The following is a 22,651-nucleotide window of genomic DNA, read 5'->3' on the forward strand; positions in this document are numbered from 1 at the left end:
TAATCTTTCTGTGAATTTTCATACTTTCTTAGAAAATGTTAAGGGCCAGTTGGCGTAAAACCTTCTTTTTCTAAAATTTAATTCAAAGAAAGATCAAAGCCAAAAATAGCTGTACTTGTTGGTCCCTGCAAGCAGCTAAACCCATGAAATGACCCAGCTAACTTGAAACAACGAGTGGCCAAGACACCTGAAAGTAGCCCCTTTCTTCATTCAAAGCCAGGTCGATATATTAGAAAGCAAATTGAAAATAAAAGACTAATTATTGTCAATATTTTAAATGTTCAATTCATAAGAAGACAAGACACCACAAGGAATTCTTATCAATATTTATTCGAAAATCTATTTATAAAAAAAGAACAGTAAAATAAATAAACTCTATGTACAATTAGGTAATATGTGCTATCTTATGCCACTGATGCTTAAACATCATTATAAAGACTACTAGGTAGTCAAAGAACAATTACTTGTATTCTTCTTGTACAATATATATGCTTTGCAAGCAGTTGTACAAATCGAACAAGAATGTGGTGAATATCGGAGGAAACCGGTTCCGGATGTTTCCGGGTTGCGGCTTTGTGTCCTATTCCCCATAAGCCAAACATCCTCCATCCATACAATGTCGCTGGCACGGAGAGGAACTAGCAATACTCAAGTAATATGAACATGCAACATTATATGCAAAGCTGCCCTAAATATATATCAAACGCTAGGTAAATCATTCGTCATAGACCTTTAGTGTACAAAACGGGGAAACAAAAGGCATATAGCTGAATAGGCACATGAATTGCATCATTTTAAAATCCGGATGTTTTCAATTTATAATCTTTTTAGAGAGTCTCAAGTAGTAAAACAGATTTTTAGCCTCACACTATAAAACAAACGGTATTAATTTTTACTGCTTACAGTAAAACACGAAGCTATATGAAATATTTTTTTATTAATATTGAACAACGTTAATTTAATGTTTACTGCAACTCTGTTCTCTTTATATCGTTTAATCTTCGACATATCCGGGTTGGGAGCACACGAGAAGCGCTTTCCGTTGTGTTCATTCAGTGTTGGCTGGATCGGAATTCTGAGTGCTGTGTAAAATGCGGTCCTAATAGTGTGATTTGGAGACAGCATCCATAGACTGGTTTTTAGATCGCTCTGCAGAACTGTTGACGTCATGGGAGTCCGAGGCCAAACCGCCATGGCGAGTTATTCTAGAAAAAAAAGAAGAGAAATTATTTTCAGTATTAATATAAAAAACGTACACCTTTTTTATACGATTTTAAACAGTGAGCGTATTCATAAACGGATTGTTTTATTTCAATTCGTTCCTCGTACGATAAAATACCCAAGTACTTTAAAGTATTAATGCGTGGGAAAAGTAAGACCATTGAAGGATATTATACGACTCTTTAAAGTACTATCACAGACAGACACATATCCATTGAAAACACGGTGTGTGCATCTGTTCTCCTACATGTCGTACAAATGCTAATGGTTTCCTGTTAATGCGCTTCAGACTTAAATTTTAAAACAGATATTGTCACGTACACTTAGATTATTAAAAAAGAAACCACAAACAAAAAACTTAAAACACACCTGTTTTTGACCTCGTCTTTTAACTTTTTGACTGATCTTCTAAATCTCTTGTTGGTGACTGTATAACAGTAGAAATTGATGACGAAATGAGAAAATTGGAATAAATAAAGCACTGTAAAAGACATGTCCAGTTTTGCTTGAGTCAGATCATCTGATCCAGGGCGAACATATGAGTCAACGATGAAATGAAGAGATATTGGAGCAGTAGATATGACGAAATATGAGCTAGTGACGAACAGCATACGGGTAACTCTTGAAACAGAATCTGACGTCACTTTGTCTGTAGAAGTTGTAGACGCACGTCTTTGTTTCATATTTTTCAAAACGAGATAAATGAAAATATTGCAGACGATTATTATAATGGCGGGAAAAACTGACATCATCAGAAAGTCTATGTACACAAAGACGTATTCGTCGAAATTTCTGAAGTCAGGTGTAAGAGACGTGCAAGAAGCCTCTCCATCCTCTGTGATAACGCCGTTTGTGATAAAAAAGTGAAAGTTGATAATGCATAGAGCTATGACTACAATGCAAAACAAGGTCAGAGTATTTTTTCTTGTAACTCGGATTTTTGTCTTTGGGTAACGCAAAGGCAACACTGTTTTGATCACGCGAATCACAGACACCAATACGAGTATCCATGACGACAGCTGCATAGAAATGTAAATCAGAAACAAGCTGAATTTGCAACTGAACTGGGAAACGGTTCGGAGATCAAACTGCAACGCGTCCCTCGCCCAGTAGCGAGGCAGTCCGACAAGAAGAACTGCTATGTCCGTAACACTGAGAAGAAATAGCAGAATCAATGTGGGGTTCTTCTCAAAATGCATTCTTCGCAAAACGATCAAGTTCAGAATGTTTCCGAACACCCCCACGAACAGAAATATCGGAGAAATAATAATCCACAGATAGGCAGACGCGCTCTCCAGAGAATCAATGTAGGACTGGTCTGCATTCGAGCCACTGACATTTTCACTAAAGATGATATTCTCAGTCGTTGTAAGTTGGCTTTCCAAATATGAATCCATGTTAGTTAAATTGCGTGCGCTACTAAGCGCAGTCATTGTAACGGTCTCAAGTCAAACTTGGAAGTGTTCAGGAGGTTGGTTACTCGATTATATATTAAGGTTCACTGAATGTAGACCGCCCTTTCTTTCGTGACACGTGACTTAGGGACGGAAGTTATTGTTGTCGTAGATACGCAAGTGGAAATTTGAACTGGTAAAACACAGAGAAGAAATAACGTTTTTTCTCGCATCATAAAAAATCACGATCGTATTCAAAATAGTTTTGAGTCAATGTATGATGAAGTATGGTTGTTAAATATAGTTGTGATTAAATTTTCTTAAGGAACCAAAATGGATGTACCTCAATTTTAACTAAATATTACTATTCCAAAATTCATCTTAAGTGATAAATTCTAATTAAAAAAAATTAAAACAAAACAGACTTCTTTTTGAGAAACTTATATGCCGGTTTTGGAACAATTTTAAAAAACATTCAAAATCTATTACGCATATACCAGAATCAGCTCATTAAGGTCATTTTAATTTGATTAATCATTGGTTCTCTCGATCAAAACCAGTGGTTTTAAAAAGAATCAACACCCATTTACTATAAATTTTACAGATAAATTGCATAGTAGAGTGAAGCAAAAAAATTATTCACTGATTTAAATTGGTCGCCTATTTGATTAACCTTTGCTTCTATTGACTTGCCAACATTACTGCCGGCCAAATACGTGTAATACTAAGTTAATATAGTTAAATCATAATGTTAATCAAAACCATTTATTCAATTTTTCAAGAGTTTTAAAGTTACACTTTCTCTTGTTTTATTAGAATTGTAGTGACTCTTTGAAGAAGATTTATGAAACTACCCATCCCTTTTTCGCCCTTTCCCTGGAATAAAATGTCTTCAAAAATGATCCGAGTGAAATCAATAGGAAGACAACCCTCAACCGAATTTATTTTTAATGACTTTGTAATAACAGTGAACATATTTTCCAGGAATTTAGTAAGACCTCCCTGCACTGTCCTCCCTTTCTTACGTCATTTTATATCTGGCTATTATCAAGTGAGTAATCTTCCAAAAATACCAATCAATCTATTTATAGTTACATCTTTTAAATTTCCTGTGACGATTGCAGTAAATTTTCAATTACTTCTTGTCTTGGGTGTACTCATTTTGAATACTTTAAAAGAAAAAAACCCATTATTTATATTTTTCTTATATTAATTTCATGTAACTAATTTCGTTAAAATGTCAAACATTTTTATAAAAATGTCCATGTGGATACAATTTCTTACCTTAATTCACTAGCCCTAACCCCCCCCCCCTAAAAAAATAGACAGTTATTCCTGGGATAGTTTTTAAGTATACTTACATATCTATTAAAAATTGGTGTGATGACCCGAACGGTCACCGAACTTTTAAATTCAATATGATTAAATGATTCCTAAATCGATTTGCACGAGCACTCCTTGATATATTCATTTCATGTGCACTTGTGCATGAGACTACATGTCACCGGTCAATACTGTTGTCAATAATGGAAACATTTGCCTCTTTGATGCTGCAAAAAATATCTATGAACTGATTAATATACAGAGACGTAGGTACATGATATAGCTTAAGTGTACGAGAAAAAATGAGGATTTAATGACTAACGAGTTTGACTTCGATCCACAACGGTGATGACGATTTTAACTTATGATTAAATGATGAAAAAACTCGATTTGTCAATTTGCAAAGATTGTTTTAATGTTTGAAGACTAACTTTAATCGCTTTTTTTATGATTGTATGACAATGACAGACATAATTGATGATAATAGCAATAGCCCCGGCATTCTGTCGTAATGAATTATACAATCGACGTAACCACACTCAAATTTGACCACAATACAATAGATCGGGGACAGTGAGCAAGATTGGTTAAAGTATATCCTGTTTGTGGTAGCCATAATATATAACAAAGACTACTATAAATCTATGATAAAAGGTGTGATTTGATAGTACTTTTACAAGTAGCCGTGTTGATCGTTCGATTAGACACAGCGGGAAATGCGAACAGGCAACATTGTCTTCCAAACCGGAGGTGAGCCATGAAAATGGCCATCTCGTGCGACATCGTATCTATATCTTTGATGCACAGACGTACCCTAAGCGGAACAAACACTTGTCCAAATTTACATATTAAAAATTTGCACAACAAAGTCTTTACATGCCCATCTTATGTTATGCAGACAAGTAATCAGCTGATGTGAGCTGAAAGCTATGAACAAACTTATGAATCTGTGTTATGCGAGCGCATAATTAGTGCAAATTTGGTCCTTTGAATAATTTAAAGTATACTGTTGTGTGCATTCTTAGGTCACCTGGGTAAACTCAGGTGACCTAATGCTATCCGTTTTCATCCGTCGTCGTGCGTCGGTCGACGTGCGTCGTCCGTCTTGTGTTAACAATTTTACATTTTTAACTTTTTCTTAAAAACTACAAGGCTAATTGTTACCATTTTTGGTGTGAGGCATCTCTATGGTAAGAGGGATCTAAATTGTGAAATTCGTGGTTCTACCACCCCCGGGGCACCACATATGGGGCCATATATGCAAAAAAAGCCAAATTTTCAAAAATCTTCATCTCCTCTACTCCCACACATGTGAGGAAAAATCTGGTTGCATGGTTATTATGTCCATGAAGCCTTCTACCAAATTTGTAAAATTCATGGCCCCTGGGTGAGGGGTTCTGGCTCTAGGGTGGGGCCAATATGGCCATATAGTAAAAACGTATTAAATCTTAGAAAATGTTTTCTACTCCCATAAAAATTTGTTAAAAACTAAATGCATGATTATGATGTCCATGAAGCCCTCTACCAAATTTGTGAAATTCATGACCCCTGTGTCAGGGGTTCAGGCTCCAGGGTGGGGCCAATATGGCCATTTAGTAAAAGTGTATTAAATCTTAAAAAATCTTCTTCTTTACTCACAAACATTTGGGGAAAAAACCCTGAATACATGGTTATGATGTCCACTAACTCTCCTACCTAAATTGTGAAATTCATGGCCCCTGGGTCAGGGGTTCAGGACATGGGGGGAGGCAATACATGGTTATGATGTCCACTAACTCTCCTACCTAAATTGTGAAATTCATGGCCCCTGGGTCAGGGGTTCAGGACATGGGGGGAGGCAATATGGCAATATAGTGTTTATGCATATAATGTTTTAAAATCTTCTTCTCTATTCTCACACATCTGTATGAAAAACTGACTTCATAATTATTAATTATGTTTACCAGGAAGTCCTCTACTAAAATTTTAAATTTCATGTCGTTTTGACTCTAGGGCAGGGCCAAAATGGATGTATAAGTAATGCATATAATGTTTAATAAAAATGATTTTCTTTACTCCCACACACCTGAAATGAAAACTGAATTCATGATTTTGTAGACCAGATCTTTAAGTTTTTCGCCAAAATTATAGGTTTCATTGTTCTTTTTGAACGATTTCAGACAGGGAGGTGGTCGTCATTACAAATTTATAATTTTTCTACTCCAGAATGAAACCTTATTGAATGAATATATTAGACTCCTCGACAAGTTTGTGTATGGGTTATATGCTACTCAGGTGACCGTTAAGGCCTATTGGCCTCTTGTTAAATTGGTCATAACGAGGGTGTGATGATAACTCTATCACTGTATGAGGCACTGGTCGATGAATTATCAATCAATCTGAGGGATCTCATTCATTTCATCCTTCATTCACTTAAGGCTTTACAGTCCACCAGTATTCATATTTATACAATACATATTCCATGCTAATAAGCACAATAAACAGTGGAACAGACAATATACTTAATTTATGGTAACAAATTAATATATTATTTCGTAATTTGAAACAGTTATTTATATACTTTCCAAGATTATTCATAATTTTTACATTTTCTGAGCTCCAGATCGAAAAAGTACATGTAGTTGTATATGATGCTATTTGACAGCTTATTACACGGGATGGGATAGAGGGTGTAAGAATTAATATCTCATACTTTTTTAAATTAAGTTTCGTTGACACATAAACATGTCTGAACTAAAACATGACCAGTATCCCTATTTACCACGAGGCAAAGCTTCCTTGCTCATACAAATTGCCTGCTTCATGTCATGGAATAGAAAACAAATGTTTTTAAAGATTTAAAAAAAAATCAAGCATTTTCACTTAACGAGGCCGGGTCTAATTTTTTCTGCCCTAGATTTTTGAATTAAATTTTTTACACGAATTTCTAGAGTCCCCGACCTTAGGGCAATTGCTTTCTCAGTGCCCTTCCCAGTGTCGCATTTGCTTTGCTTCGTATATATCAAGATGAGAAAAACTTTAGACAATTCATGCACATGCACATTCCAACCATGGGTACCATAAATGTCACAATACAACACAACCCAAACAAACAGCAATAAGTCACTCCAAGTGACTAAAGTGGCCTTTAAGAGCAATTGACCAGTGAATATTGTATAATTTAGAAATTTCTGTATCTCGTGATTTTTATTCCAAGGCACATTATTGTTAAATTTACCACCTTTTCTATGTCTTTTATTTATTAAATAACATACAGCATGGCGGTTTTAGAATTTTATGTAATTAATACTTGTATTTATCTAGGTCATGGATGATCAAGGCACAACTCACAATGCGGAAATCGGTACACTGATGCATAGTGCCTATAGGACACAATAAGGAAACGATATAATATATACTATATTTTCAATGAATCTTTTAATACCTAAAGAGTTGATACATATATGTAAATTCAAGTAGAAAATACTTGGAAACCTCCATTAAAAATTGCATAAATGGCATATGATTTCATTTGTATTTTCCTCAAAACGTTTTCAAGTCCTAAAAACCCTAGATGATATAGAAACTTGAAAGTGATATTTTATCAAACACAAGTGGGTTAGATAATTTGATATAATGAAAAATAGGGGCGACACTCTTTACCTTCAATTAAAATGTAAAAATCTAGTTTTTTTTAGCATAATTCAACTAGGTTATGGAATTTATTACATCGAAAGACAAATTTTCCGGTACTTTTAAATGGTCATCAAATGACACAAGGCATAATCGGGATTAGAACATGATCCAAAGTAACCATAGTAACGTGAAATTTTGTAAATACTACTGGTATTAAACCTTACATAGTCATACAGAAAAGTAGATGGTTAAGCCAAAAAATATCTTTACAATTAAAAATATACATCCATACAGTTGGCTCCAATTTCAAAGAGAGCTTTTTGTGATGTTTGGTACCTGAAAAATCAAATAAAGTTTTTATGGGGAGCGTTTTTAATCACACACATTTCAAAGACAAGCCCAGCCGATAAACGAAACGAAAATCCCTTAATTAAGTATTCAATAGGGCTGAAATGCAATCCTGTGGTTATTATTGCTGCCAAAGAGTCTTTGAAGGGCTTTGATGCTTTTGGGTTGTAAAGCGCTTCCTCAATAGCGTAAAGTTTGTACTAGAAGATCTTTCAATGACTGGGCACATACACTTGTCTCAAGTACTGCAAGCGATCACTCCACCTTTTAAGTACAAGTCACTTACCAGAGATCACTAAGTTTGGTTTCATAATACAGTGTAGTTGGGCTTAAAGTATAGCTTTTTTGTCTTTTTTGTTTTTTTTATTTGAAAATGCATTTTGAAAACAAGTGTCAGAACTTATACAGCGATCTGTGTCCGCGTAATGCTGTTTCTAGCGACTAAGTTTAATTGGACTGTGAAGAATGGACTTTCCCGCACTAGTGACTGAATAGTGAAACACACCCTCGTGTGTATCAGTGTTTGGGTCTCCAAACTTTAATGCATTTGGAGGCAATATCGAATGTATGACAAGATCGTTAAATTTTTTGATCATCTGCGAATTGAAAAAGAGGAAGCAGATTAGATTTTACCCCCTCCCCATTCAACCACCACAATATGAACAATAATATCCGAGTGATGGGTAAAGTCACATTTTAGATCCGGTTTTTATGAATTATCAAGAACGTTTTAATCCTTATGAAATGGGGCTTTCAACAATTTTATTAATTTTCTTTGAAAAAAAAATATGATTAAATCAAGTGTTACTGTTCAATTATGAAAATTATTGGCTTGTTACGTGAGAAATCTCATGTTTTACTAAATTATCATGGCTTTTTTGTATGCTGTTTGTTGGTTTAAACCGAATCAATAAAACATGAGGCAATTCGAGAATAATTATAAATGATTTAAAATATATATACATATATTTCAATAAGCAAAGCATATTTATGTATATTTGCGAATTTGTTTCAATTACATACCTGTAGTATGTTTATGCATGCAATTGCGTAATGTCTTTTGTTTAATGTCACTGTTATCTCTCGGTGACATACCTCTGCCTTGGCCTTGCACCAGAGTAGACATATTATATAATATACATGTGGATGGCTGAACTGTCCTACTTTTGTCAAGGTTTCAATTAGCTTTCAGGTTGACATCTCATGGGAAAGTGATCGCTATCGAACCCCAAACTCCGTCCTGCAATAACACTCTTGAGTTTTGTATGTATGTGACTCCAGATTTTAAGATAAACAAAGATTTTAATCATAAACTGTACGTATAGAGATGTGAAAATCAATGTTTATAACTTATCGCATACACATTCACTGAATCAATATGTTTATCAGATATGATATTAACAAATTACAAATAATATGTGAACTTTGAATTTTTGAAACAACAAATTTAGCCAATCTGTTTATGAACAACGATGTTTACAGGTCGAAATTTCCTGCCTTGTTTAGAAAAATGACTAAAAAAACATAAACTCGAAATTAATTGCATTTATTTATGTATGATATGACCTAATTAAGAAATAATCTATTACTAACAATTATATACATATTTTTTTTTACCGTTGATAAGGTTTTGCAATATCACTATTCATATGGACTTGATTTTCCATTTGGAAATAAATGAGTTGAAAATTTAGAATCAAATGAGTTATCTTATCTGTTTAAAAGCTCAACTACTTAATTTTTCGTTCTCGCTACTCTTGTTTATAAGAAATCAATTTTTGTGTATATCTTACGACTAGAGTGGGATTTAAAGGGGAAAAAAATCAAATACGAAAGTTCCCCGACAAAGGGGAAAATGCCTTATGGGGAATAATTAGTAGGTATTCGTACACAAATACAAATACAAATATTTTATTAGCACAAACACAATTACAATAATTGGCAATAATATTCATAAACAGAAGCATTGTTTTTATTATATATCAGTATGAAAGATATGCATGTACAATTATATTTCACATTCACATGAGAGGAAAAGAGTTCTGACAATTAAGACACGTGTACATAGCTTTTTATCTACTACATGTATATGTTAACAAATATTTCAATGACAGTACAGTATACTTTGTAGAGAGATATTACATGTGTTCTCTTTCTCTCCAAACAAAGGCCATTATTCTTCATTAGCATACTTTTAGCACGAGGTGTTTAAATGACAAATTAAGAAATTCAATGCTTTGTGTGAGTGCATTGAAATCGCTTACTCAGTGAACCGTGACTTGCTGCGCCTCACGAACCACGTGCATAAGACTATAACCATAGCCACAAACCGCCGCAGTATTTATAGCCTGAACCTTCTTATGTCGAGCACTTGTTAAGATGGGAGTCATGATCAGGGACTTTCGTGGCTTGACCCGTGGTCTCACTGACTACAAAAATAAACACGGATTTCTCATTTTAGTTACGATTTACGTATGTGGGCAAAATGATCGCTTCCCTCTGCTGCTGTTATTTTATTTCGTTTAATTTGTGAATTGTAAAGGTCAAAATTAGGTATAAAAAATCTCCTTTATTTGTCTTCATTTAATCTGAAGCCTTATTTATAATTCATTTTACACTTAAAAACGAGGAAAGTTGGCGCCAATTACGCATTTTTTTTTACATTTACACCTGCAGTTACATTTTTGTTAGTTTTACGTTTTTACATTTACAACTTTAGAGTGATAAGCCATTATCCATGAGGACTATCATTTTGTAACACGGCAATTGAAATTTTCAGGAGATAAAGTATGTACGCTTAAAGACAAATTAAAATAAAGCTTTTTATACACCAGATTGTATAACATTAGAAATCAAATCCAATTTTAAGATTTCAATTTTTAAGTTATCAGCTCAAGACCATCAAAAATGACATTTTTTTATTTTTTTGCTAACATATGGTTGAATATTTTAGTTTTTCATAAATAATTGTGTTATAACATTATATTCAATATATTTGTAAAGTGTTTAGAAAGCAACGGCATTCAAAACACTATAAGAGAGTGGGATGAGGGTAAAAACCAAATTAAAAAAAGTAATTTTGACGTCACAAACGTTGAAAACTGTGCAAGTTCAACGTCAAAAGCGATAATCAAAATTCTCAAATATGGCTTCTGCAATAGCTTTTTTATTATTAAAATTTAAACTAAACTAGAAATAATACATGGATTTTGTGATATTAATCACAACTGAAGGCCAGGCAAAAAGATAAAGAATTGTAAAAATAAGCTAGCGAACTTTGCTAAGTTTGTTTGCTTACGTCGTTGCAAATACACATGTAAGACTACATCTCCCCCCAAAAAATCAGTGGAGAAGGTATTATTTGGAAACGATCAACATTAAAACTAAGAAGGAAAGTTATACGAGAGCAATAAAAAACAACCCATCAACAATACATAGGTCATGTTGTAAATTTTTTATTTACCGGATAGCAATAATTACAAAATTTATAGCAATTCAACATTTACAACAACACACATATAAGCATAACCTGTATGGAAAACAGAAGCAGAATAAAATTGCAATTTTAATCGCTTTACTAGATTATCAGTTTCATGTGATGCGATTTTAAAGCAATGTTCTAAATTTTGGACTGTGCCATTTTTTGACATACACGGTAATGATTAAATTAATATAATATTTTTGAAATGATAAATACAAAAGTGGTCGACAAAAAATTCAGGTCTTGTTGATAATTTGGCACAAGATACAAGTTTTCTACAAGGATTTCCTTACCTGAGGCGGATACAAAGACTAAGCGCTATGCACGAAGTGTTCAAGGCTATGTGGCATCGGTCAGATACTGGGAGGAATCTTAAAAAAAAACCTTCAGAAAACTCAATGCTAGCTTAGATATGTATTAGAATAACTATGACTTTCAGATATCGCCTAAACAATATGATTAGAAAAATGTATGTAAGATTTTGTACTTTAGAGATAATCGCACATCTACCTGTATATATAATTAATACCTAATTAAAGGGATTTTGTTGTTTTATTACAAATTAAATATTATCGTCTCTTTTGTATGTGTATTCAGGTTTGAAAGTGATCTATTGAACTGCCGGTCAATAGACTGCGACATATAAGACCTCCGGTCAATAGACTGTGATCTATTGGACCGCCAGTCAATTGACTGCGCTCTATTGGACCGGCAACGTATTTTAGACAAGAGGCCCAGGGGCCACATCGCTCATTTGAGCAACAATTACCTTAACTCTGATCAAATTAGCATTACAGTATCAAAATCAAAATATCTTGACAACTAATTAGAGTAGATCTTGCTAAAAAAATTGTCTGCCAATTTTTTTCCACATATTTTTTTGTTGTTGTAAATACCAAGCCCCTTTTGTTGTTGTACCTGTAAAAAGATTTTTCTCTATTCCTATATACCCCCCCCCCCCCCATTTTTGGCCCCACTTTTCTCTAGGGAATCATGGTTTCATCAAACTTTAATCTGCACAACCTATGCTTTCACACAAGTTACTGCGTTTTGGACTGAAAACTTTCCCAGGATATTTTTAAAGATTTTCTCTATATATTCCTTTGTAAAAACTCATCCCGCCATTGCGGCCCGCCCTACCCCCAGGGAATATGATTTTGCAAACTTGAATTTACACTACCTGAGGATGCCTCTACACAAGTTTAAGCTTTTCTGGCCAAATAGTTTTTAAATAGAAGATTTTTAAATGTTTTCTCTTTACATTCCTATATAAAAATTCATCCCCCACTGTGGCCTCACCCTACCCCGGGACTATGATTTAAACAAACTTTAATCTATACTATCTGAAGATGTTTCCACTCAAATTTGGGCTTTCCTGGCCTAATAGTTTTGAGAAGAATTTTAAAGATTTTCTCTATATATTCCTATATAAGAATTTATCCCACTTTGTGGCCCCGCCCTACCCCCAGGTACCATGATTTGAACAAACTTGAATCTACACTATCTGAGGATGCTTCCATTTTGAGCTTTCCTGGCCTAATAGTTTTAAAAGAAGATTTTTAAAGATTTTCTGTATATATTCCTATGTAAAACTTGATCCCCCATTGTGGCCCCACCCTACCCCCTGGGACCATGATTTGAACAAAGTTGAATCTACACTACCTGAGGATGCTTCCTTTTTAATTTGAGTTTATCTGGCCTATTAGTTTTTGAGAAGAAGATTTTTAAAGATTTTCTCTATATATTCCTATGTAAAACTTGATGCCCCTATTGTGCCCCCCCCCCCTACCCCCTTGGACCATGATTTGAACAAAGTTGAATCTACTCTACCTGAGGATGCTTCCATTTTAATATGAGCTTTTCTGGCCAAATAATTTTTGAGAAGAAGATTTTTAAAGATTTTCTGTATATATTCCTATGTAAAACTTGATGCCCCTATTGTGCCCCCCTACCCCCTTGGACCATGATTTGAACAAAGTTGAATCTACACTACCTGAGGATGCTTCCATTTTAATTTGAGTTTTTCTGGCCTGATAGTTTTTGAAAAGAAGATTTTTAAAGATTTTCTCTATATATTCCTATGTAAAACTTGATCCCCCCACATTGTTGCCCCACCGTACCCTCTGGGACCATGATTTGAACAAAGTTGAATCTACACTACCTGAGGATGCTCCCATACAAGATACAGCTTTTATGACCCAATAGTTTTTGAGAAGAAGATTTTTGAAAAATACCAACAAATTTTCAATAATTCTAAATTATCTCCCCTTTAAAAAGGGTGTGGCCTTTCATTTGAACAAACTTGAATCCTCTTTACCCAGTGATGCTTTGTGCCAAGTTTGGTTGAAATTTGCCCAGAAGTTCTGGAGAAGAAGAAAATGTGAAAAGTTTACAACAACGCCGCCAACGCCAACGCCAATGACGACAGACAGACAACGGGGCTTTCAGCTCAGGTGAGCTAAAAAGGTGAAATTGCTACAAGATTAAAAGATAATTTAATTATGTTTATTTTACTGTTGTTCTTAAAATTATTTTAATCTTGGTATTAATTAACAATGACCTGAATGCATAATGGCATGAAAACCTTCTGTAATTTGTACTTGTGAACACAAAATACTAAAAACGGAATTAGGTAATAAAACAATTACTAGTATTTAAAGCTTGAACAGTAAATAGACCCGAATTTTTTCCCCTTGGTGCAGGGAACAGTTCAGTATGATCTATTGCCCTCGGCCGTTGGCCTCGAGCAATAGATCATACTGAGCTGTTCCTAGCACCTCGGGAAAAATATTCGGGTTTATCGATTGCTCAAGCATTAAATAATTATATAATATTCACTAGATGATATCAAAGTATCAGCATGTAATGTTGAAGTATCATCATGTCATGTTGAAGTATCAGCATGTAATGCTGAAATATCAGCAAGTAATGTTACAGAATCATCATATAATGAAGAATATCTACATAAGGCAGTTGATGCTTTCCATATTTTAAATTCATTTCCCAATTATTACAAATCAAGTAAAATTCAATAATACATTAAAATCACACGTGTTGAAAACTAATTATGTTAGCAGTTACTCTGGTGCAGGCGTTTCGTAGTTTATAGGAAAAATGTCTAGCCATTTTTCCTAGAATCGTGGATAACACATACAAAGTGGTATATTCTATATGTTAAAGGATTGTTTACAATAGATGATATAAAGGATATACTAGCAAATGATATCGAAGGAAGTATTGAATCAAAGAGAAATTATCCAGGGGTATATTCAGTAATTAAATTTGAAAAAAAAAATTGGTTTCAACATATTTTATTGAATAAGGAAAATAGTTTGTATAACTTTAGTTACAAGTTCCTCTTTCTCAATTACTAGAAACTGAATACAACATGATAGAAGAAAATTAGATTTACAGGAATCAATTTTAATTGAGACACACTTGCTATATTGGGGTAGTGACACTTTCTTATAACACAAACTGCTTTTATTTTTTCAGCAGTTCAAAACTTTATTTAAGAGTCTGGAAGATTTTTAAATAATTAATTTTCTTTTTGTTATGGCTATTCTTACACCGTATATCACTCTATTTACCGTACAATCACATTTTGTTTTTGTTAATGCATGTTTAGGAATATAATTACTATAAAGTCAATATCTACAAATATAATGTATTATCACTATGGCAGTTGTATATATTATACATATTATAATCAAGAGAGAAACATGTAAGTTAAAAGAACTTGTTACCCACCCTCTTGTCCAATAACAATAAAATATGTTCAAATCAAATCAAACAAGAATTGATATACTAGTATATGGAATTTTTGTTCCTTTTGATGATGTATAGTGAAGAGTTTTTTAACCGCGTCACCTTTCGAATTGAACGTGAAAACCAGCAGGTTGTAAATTTCCTCTACACCATTCTTTTATATTTTTTAATGCAGGCACGTAGCATCAGGGGGGGCCAGGGGGGGGCCACTTTTTCTCACAGCAACAAATTTTTGAAAATTTACATATAAAAAATGGAATTATCATGGAGTTGCCCCCCCCCCCCCCCACTTTTTTGGGGAGTTGGCCCCCCTCACTTTTTTGGGGAGTTTGTAAAAAATTGATATGAGAATAAGGAAATGAGGAGTGAAATTAAAGTTATATAGTTCGCCAGTTATTGTTGTGATGTTGGCTAAGAATCCTCATTTCAATCCCTTAATTATAATGGTACATGTAAATAAAATGGCGGGTGTCTATCTATGACGTACAAAGGAAGAAGCACTTTCCGGTGACGTAGTTATCACAATGCCCATACAGTGCTTGTCGATTTTATCAACTTTGATAAATAGGTTAAGTTGTATGTATACTGTATAGAATTCATGGATCCAAGGTCATGTAATAATCAACGCAAATTCCATATTGTGTTGAACATCAATTTAGTTTGTGTTATAAATTTGTAAAAGTTTATACATTCATACAAGCACCTGCTGTAATTCTATCATATGCTATGAGCATACTTCGGAAAATATTGTTATATTCACATACACATATATGATTAGAACTTTTTCTTTTGTAAAGAGAAAAAAAAAATAAACGTAAATATTTAAAAAAACCAATCAGAATTGCGGAAAGAACAAGGAAAGTTGTACAGACCGTTTGGGGAGGACTCTAAATAGTTTCATGACATATTTCAAATAGAAATATTTTTACTCCAGGAAAATATCATATTTCCCCCGTTAGTTCCAAAATTAAATTCATTAAAATATTTGAATCGAAATTTTATTTAAATACCGACATCTTCGAGCATGATATGTATATTTCAGAATTTAATATTATACATGTACTCTTAAACATCAGTGTTTCCGTATAGTAATTATAGCACCTGCCGCAATAAAGAGGATGCCATATGAAATATCTGAATTGTGAATATGAAAAAATTAACTATGAAATTATTATTTTTTATTGAAACCTTAAATCAATTCTACAGACAAAAGACTATAATGTCTCACAAGTATTTAGAAGACTGCACAGAAGTGAGTGTCAGAGAACCCAGTCAAGTCGGTCAGGATAAGAAATCACTTCTGTTGGATTTTTTTTAAATGCAGGACAAACTCCTCGGGCTGCTTTATAAAATTTTTGTACTGTGTATATGTCCAATGTACCAAGTAATGCAGTTTTGTTAATGTATTTAATGTTTTATAGGTCTAGATATTCGGACTACATCTACCAAAGCACGGAAAGGCCATTTTGCGTGCCGACATTATGCGAACTTGGCGACGTTTTCTGCGTGCGACCACGTACAATACATTGCATGAGAAAAGCCAGTAGGCACGAGTTTATTGAAGAGCACGAAACAATTTCTGGAAATATCGCGGATTTCACATGGTTTGAGACAGGCTAATTTGTACAATACATAATTCAATTCTCTACGAGTGCCGCTTAATCCGAGTGGCAAGACGTCCGTCTGATGCACAAGATGGCTCTATCTCATTTGTCTTATCCGTGAAAACCATTGACGGAACAGATTTGTATTTTATAGTATCTAATAAGTATGTCTGCATCCGCCATGGAAATTTTCCCTTTAAAAAACAACTATTTCATGTTTGATGCATGGATTTGTCAACAGGAGGTAGTGATTGTACTAAGAATTATTTGTAAGGCCATAACGCTCCGTATAAAGCGGGAGAATTCTAGACTTCCGTTTTTACTAAATTCACCGGAAGTTAATGTCAGCTCCAGAACATTGAAATATTAATAGTGCTAATCGTGTAAAGTACTACTTAATGTAAATAGATATATTACGTCAGTTGTCTTCAGTTGGTTACATAATAGTTAGGGAATTTTGTATGAGAATCCACATTACGATAAAGAGCCATTACATAACAATGATTTTGTAAAAATGAATTTGAATGTTTTCCAATTTTTTTAAAGTGTTGTTCCGAATTGAAATCCATTAATAAGTGAACAGCTGCAAAAGAGAATGTATTTACATGTACTCAATTGGGTGCGTTTTAGTTTCGGAAACTGTTTTAGATCAGTTTAATTCTTAAACCGTGTAATATCTCAAGAAGAGGAAAAGGGAAATGCAGGCCTAGGGTTTTTTTATATGACATGCAAAAAACTTTCCCATTGATTTCTTTGTAGTTTAAGCCAGTCAAGTAGTACAATATTGGTTTGAATAAACTTGATGGAATTAAATACATACTTTACATTCAGGCACCTTGCTGTCATATAATAAATAGATAAATAAATAAATAAATACACACCTATCTAATTAATGATCGCTAGATAGACCGTAGGGGTATAGTTTTTATTATGTGAAAAAATTAAAACATTTGGTACATGCTATTTATTTTGTATTTTAAGGAATGGTTTTAAACATAGTATCACATGGACATTATTAAAAGTTTGTTTTATTTTCTACTCAATCACGTGTTAATTTTGCAAAATAATACATGTAATAATCAAACATTAATATGTAACATAAGAAAAGGTACTAATATGCTTACATTATCTCTATATAAATTGATTATAGGTATTGGTTTCTCTATTTTGTTTAGAAAAACACTATTTTAATCCTCAAAACTGCTTTAAAATGTATTGTTTAGCTAATTAAATGAAAAATTTCAAATCAAGTAGTTACATACGGTATTTTACACCATTCATCAATTATTTTATCAATTTTGATGGCCATCAAATTTTGTTATTTGTTATTTGTGTGCTCATTTCAAGCGACTAGAAAACCTAATATTCTCTTCAATCCAAAAAAAAAAAAAATAAAATAAAAAATTGGTGAATTAAGTAAAGAGATGTTTAATTTTTTTCCCTCAGTTTCAAAGCAAGGACATGAGTAGCTTCCAACCTTGAGGAACAAAGTTGGAGATAAATTCAGAAGTTCTACCACTTTTGGATATTCCGTGTGTCATTAACTTACATTTACATCTACCGAGTATGAGTCCCTCTATTTTTTACGGAAACTTATTGTTAATTCATAGCTCTATAGAACAGCTATAGAAACTGACAGGACTGAAATATACACGTCCCGTTTATCGATTGGTCGTAAACTAAAGCGACTAAGAATAATCACGGACTGCACGAAATAATCATGATGATGTCAGACTCAAATTCCCATTGGAGACGATTTGGCTGTTTCTTTTCGCTAACGTACTGATGTAAATTAACAGTAATTTAGTTAATTTAACTTACGTTTTACAATCAATTTATTAATTTGGTATTTGAGAGATGTCAATATAAACAATAACATACTATCTTCGAAGATTCGCGCGGATTATAAAGGTAGCGTTTATTGCAGAAAAATACATAACCCGCAAACGCGGAATCACCAAATGAAGCATTTTATCAATTGAGTATTTTACAACTTATGTGTTAGTTGTTTTTTGAAAAGGGAGATAAAACTACACATCAAAATAAAATTAGGATGATAGCATTTAAACCATACGCACATAAATGGAAATACTAAAATAGATACACGCAATGAAATAAAACTCAGTCATTTATCCGATAGATCATTCCAATTCACCCTTTTTCGTTTGCGTGTTCATATGTTAAAGCTAATTCCCCAACAACCATGCAGCAATTAGCATCATTGCTGCATTTGCTTCTTGTTTTCTTTTTACAACCCTGCTATTAGATATTTTACGACTTTTCGTGTGTTCCTCTAGAGACCTGTATCATCGAAATGAAAAGCAAACATATTGAGCATCGAGTCGTGCCTCTCTATGAAGCTGTAAAAATTGTGCTCACACTAGACACGCTATTTATATAGAAAACACTATTGAGATAATGTGTTCAGCGGGTTTTAGAAAAGAAAACGGCGATAACTTGGAATTTGATCAGTTGGTAATTTCAGCTCTTGACTGCTGACAAGGTCTTTTGACAATACGACTTTGTCATTCGTTCGGATCGAGCATTCATGGATTTGGAGCGGCCCTTATCAAACCTCGGGTGAGGTGCTCTGAAATAATTTCCTTTTCCCATTTGTTGCAGTTGTCATTCAGCTTGTCAGTGTTCGTGACATTAAATATAAAAGTAAATTGACGAAAGAGCGATTGATTCTGTTTCTTCTATTTATTTTGTTATGCGATTCATTGATTACATTGACAAGGACATCCAGACTAGAACGAATTCTTCTTCGCTAACTTTTCCATCTTCTAAAAGAGATAGAAAAGAAACAAGCTTTACCATCTACTATAGGCGAGAAAGAAACAATAGCATTTGCCCGAGTACTATCAGTCGCTGGTGACAGCGGCTCCAAACTTTTATCAATGCCCACAAAGACGGTTGATATGCATCCGATAAGAAGATATTTTAATTCACTCCGCTACTCATAATTGCAATTGAATAGCCTTGAGCTAAAATGTATTGGAATAATTTCATCAACACAGCTCGAGTACGAGAAATCAGAGACAAGGTTTTTACGGATGTGGGTTTACAAATTAATGACTCTAATTACTCATCTAGATTATTCTAACGAAATTGACAAGTGCCTAAAGGTCATCAAACAAGGAGATTGATTTCTAAATAAAAAATTTCTGCTTTTTATAACCAGAACTTACGATCCCGATCAAAATAGTAGAAAACACGTGTCAGATCAGGAACTTTGGAAATGACGTCATCGCGATCCGTATCGGCATGGTGGAAAAGGGTAATGGCGTGCGATATATCTCCCAAATGCCGAGATCTCCATATGTATATAAATTCTTGCTCATCCACAATGCCATCCACTAATACCAAAGAGATCATTGAGAAAATGTCATAATACAAGATAAAAGGAGTTAAAATTACATTGATAAATCGACTTCATCAGTTTTCAACAGTTGCAGTTCGTGAATCTACGATTCAAGAAGACATGTTCGGTAGAAACTCCTGTCCACTATTAGCAAGATCAAAAATGAAGTTTTTACCCTTTATTGTAGACCTTGAACTTTACCAGTGATGACTTTATACTTTGAGAGACTTGACGATTAAATAATATATACAGAAAATATATAGATGGATAACCCTACAAAATCTTACATTAAACATGGCTTGGGGGTCAAACTGAGTAGGTGTTTGGTTAGGAAACAAATTGTTTAGCTAGCTCAAATCTCGCTTATTATAGTACACTTTAAGGTACCTCGCTTCGTCAAGATTTTTACATTTTGAGACACTACGTCACAAGATGGCTATTTATTTGTTTTATTTATTGTATCAATCGAATCGTTTGAATATCACCATAGCTCAGTGGTTACAGTATCGTTCTAGTAAACCGCAGATCATGAGTTCGAATCCGCATGGAGATTTTGTTAATTTTTTACGACTTAATTTTCAAACATCATAGTTGTTTACCAAAATTACATTATGTTTTCTCCCATTTGACTTACATACTTCTTATCCTTCATGCTGTCTATCATAACCAAGAAATTTTCTATTGATTTGACAGACTCCTTCAAGGTGTCGTGATCCACCCTAAGTAAATGCGTGTTTAATACGTTGTTTTATCTTTTGGCAGATTGCTTCTACACAGTCTCAGTTCAATTTGCTCCAAACACATTCGATGAGATTTTACTTGACTGTGCTTGCTCATTGTCGCATCTTTGGAGGGTGCTATGATTTATTATAAAATATCATATAAAATAGCCGGTGAAGTGTTTGCTGAAACAGTCTATATGAGGATCACCATGGGGACTCACCGCCTTGTTTTATTGCGTTGTTAATTAAAACTTTTTATCAATCAGTAACATCCTGACGTCCTTGGATATATATATCATTATGATTCTTGTATCCAACCCAAGATGGTTGTTCAAGTCCCATTTTCATTCAAGAGCACTTACTGTTGTGGTCAAATGTCTGAAATATGTCGTCAAGCTCTACTTTGGTCAGGAAACCATCTGGGGTCCGGTTTCTTTCAGCCGCTGCAAAAATGGCGTGGGCTTCCGGACTGTCTACGATTGGGCGACCCAGATGAAACTGGCCGCTGACCCTAACACAGAGAGGTCAATGATTGTGTTAGATACATGTAAATGCAGCGAATATTTTTCTATCGAACAAATACATAACTGTACTATTAACTGATTTTGTACATTATCTTTTCTTTTTCAAAACAATAGTTGATTTTTGTGTTTTGCAATTTACAATTTAAAGAAGAAATGTTATTCAATTGTCATTTGGTCGTCATTTTTGTCGATGGGACTCCATTGTCACTGGAGGGTTAATATAAAGTGGAAAAAAGATTGTAAATCCAACCGACATGTTTTGTTGATATTATTATCATAAATAAGGTTATTATAAAGAGATATTACTATATAATTAAAATACAAACACATATACAGACAGCCAGTTCAAAAACCGTAAACGGTGGCATGATCATTTATACAGTTTTTGTATGACTTTACAAGTAATTACTTACACGATCACAGCTAAAACCGTCCCGAAAAACAAGCCTAGAAGATTCTGATCCATTTTACCAAATATCAAACTGCCCCAACTAACCTGTAAATATTATCTGACGTGAATCATTTCTATAGAAAGGTCCAATACTTGGAATTTTAACGCACCTTGATAGTACAAAGAGCTTAGTATGGCGCTTATCGTATGTATTACGTAAGTTCTTCTACATAGTGCCATTAGATAGTATGTGAAATCTATTTTTCGGACATTATATTACAGGTATATCAAATGTAATAAACATGAAAAAATCAGATCATTTGGATTTAAGAGGCGAAATGGTCAAATGATTGTTAAGTTTTCATGTAACTTGTTAAATTACGAGACATGTGAAAGGGTTACAAAGCTCACTACGCATGTCAGAGGTTGAGGTTTGAATTCCGGAGTGTCGTAAACTCTCGCAATGACGTTAGTAGGTTGATGACCCTGAGATGTAATATATGGAAGGAAATGATGCATGATCTTAATAAGTTGTTGTTTAAAAGCATTTTGCTGAGGTTCACTAAATTTATGTAGTACATTGTCTAGATAACCGGATTACATCAAGATTTGTGGTGTAAAATATACGCAATAATCATTATTACATAATTCTTGGATATTTGAGCTGTAACTTCAATCGGTAAAATTCCCTTTTTATAAAGAAGTATCGATGCAGCAAATTTTTATTGCATTCCTACACGACAGCTTGTCACGAATTGAAAGAATTTTTATGATTTTCCGAACTTAAATTCCGCGTTAGGCAGGCGGTAAATAAGCCGGAATTATAGACTTTTTTCCTATTTTGCCTTAGAGAGTAAAGGGACCTTAATTATTTTTTATGCATGTAAGACTATTAA

At 33.8% G+C, this 22,651-nt stretch overlaps 2 protein-coding genes across 2 annotated transcripts; both read right to left on the minus strand.

Moving 5' to 3' along the window:
* Positions 1-309: 309 nt before the first annotated feature.
* Positions 310-2,701, minus strand: LOC105342154 (neuromedin-U receptor 2). The gene is made up of 2 exons (XM_011449035.4): positions 1,591-2,701; positions 310-1,205 (listed from the first exon to the last, which is right to left on the minus strand). Exons 1-2 carry the CDS (start codon positions 2,652-2,654, stop codon positions 1,100-1,102), a joined length of 1,170 nt encoding a protein of 389 aa, XP_011447337.3. The 5' UTR covers positions 2,655-2,701; the 3' UTR covers positions 310-1,099.
* A 16,737-nt stretch (positions 2,702-19,438) lies between these two features.
* LOC105345652 (uncharacterized) lies at positions 19,439-21,918 on the minus strand. Its single transcript, XM_011453866.4, has 4 exons — positions 21,778-21,918; positions 21,203-21,351; positions 19,946-20,113; positions 19,439-19,540 (listed from the first exon to the last, which is right to left on the minus strand). The coding sequence occupies exons 1-4, from the start codon at positions 21,828-21,830 to the stop codon at positions 19,482-19,484; spliced, it is 429 nt and encodes a 142-aa protein (XP_011452168.1). The 5' UTR covers positions 21,831-21,918; the 3' UTR covers positions 19,439-19,481.
* Between the last annotated feature and the right edge of the window lie 733 nt (positions 21,919-22,651).

This window comes from Magallana gigas, chromosome 2 (assembly GCF_963853765.1).
Source record: "Magallana gigas chromosome 2, xbMagGiga1.1, whole genome shotgun sequence".
Classification (NCBI taxonomy): domain Eukaryota; kingdom Metazoa; phylum Mollusca; class Bivalvia; order Ostreida; family Ostreidae; genus Magallana; species Magallana gigas.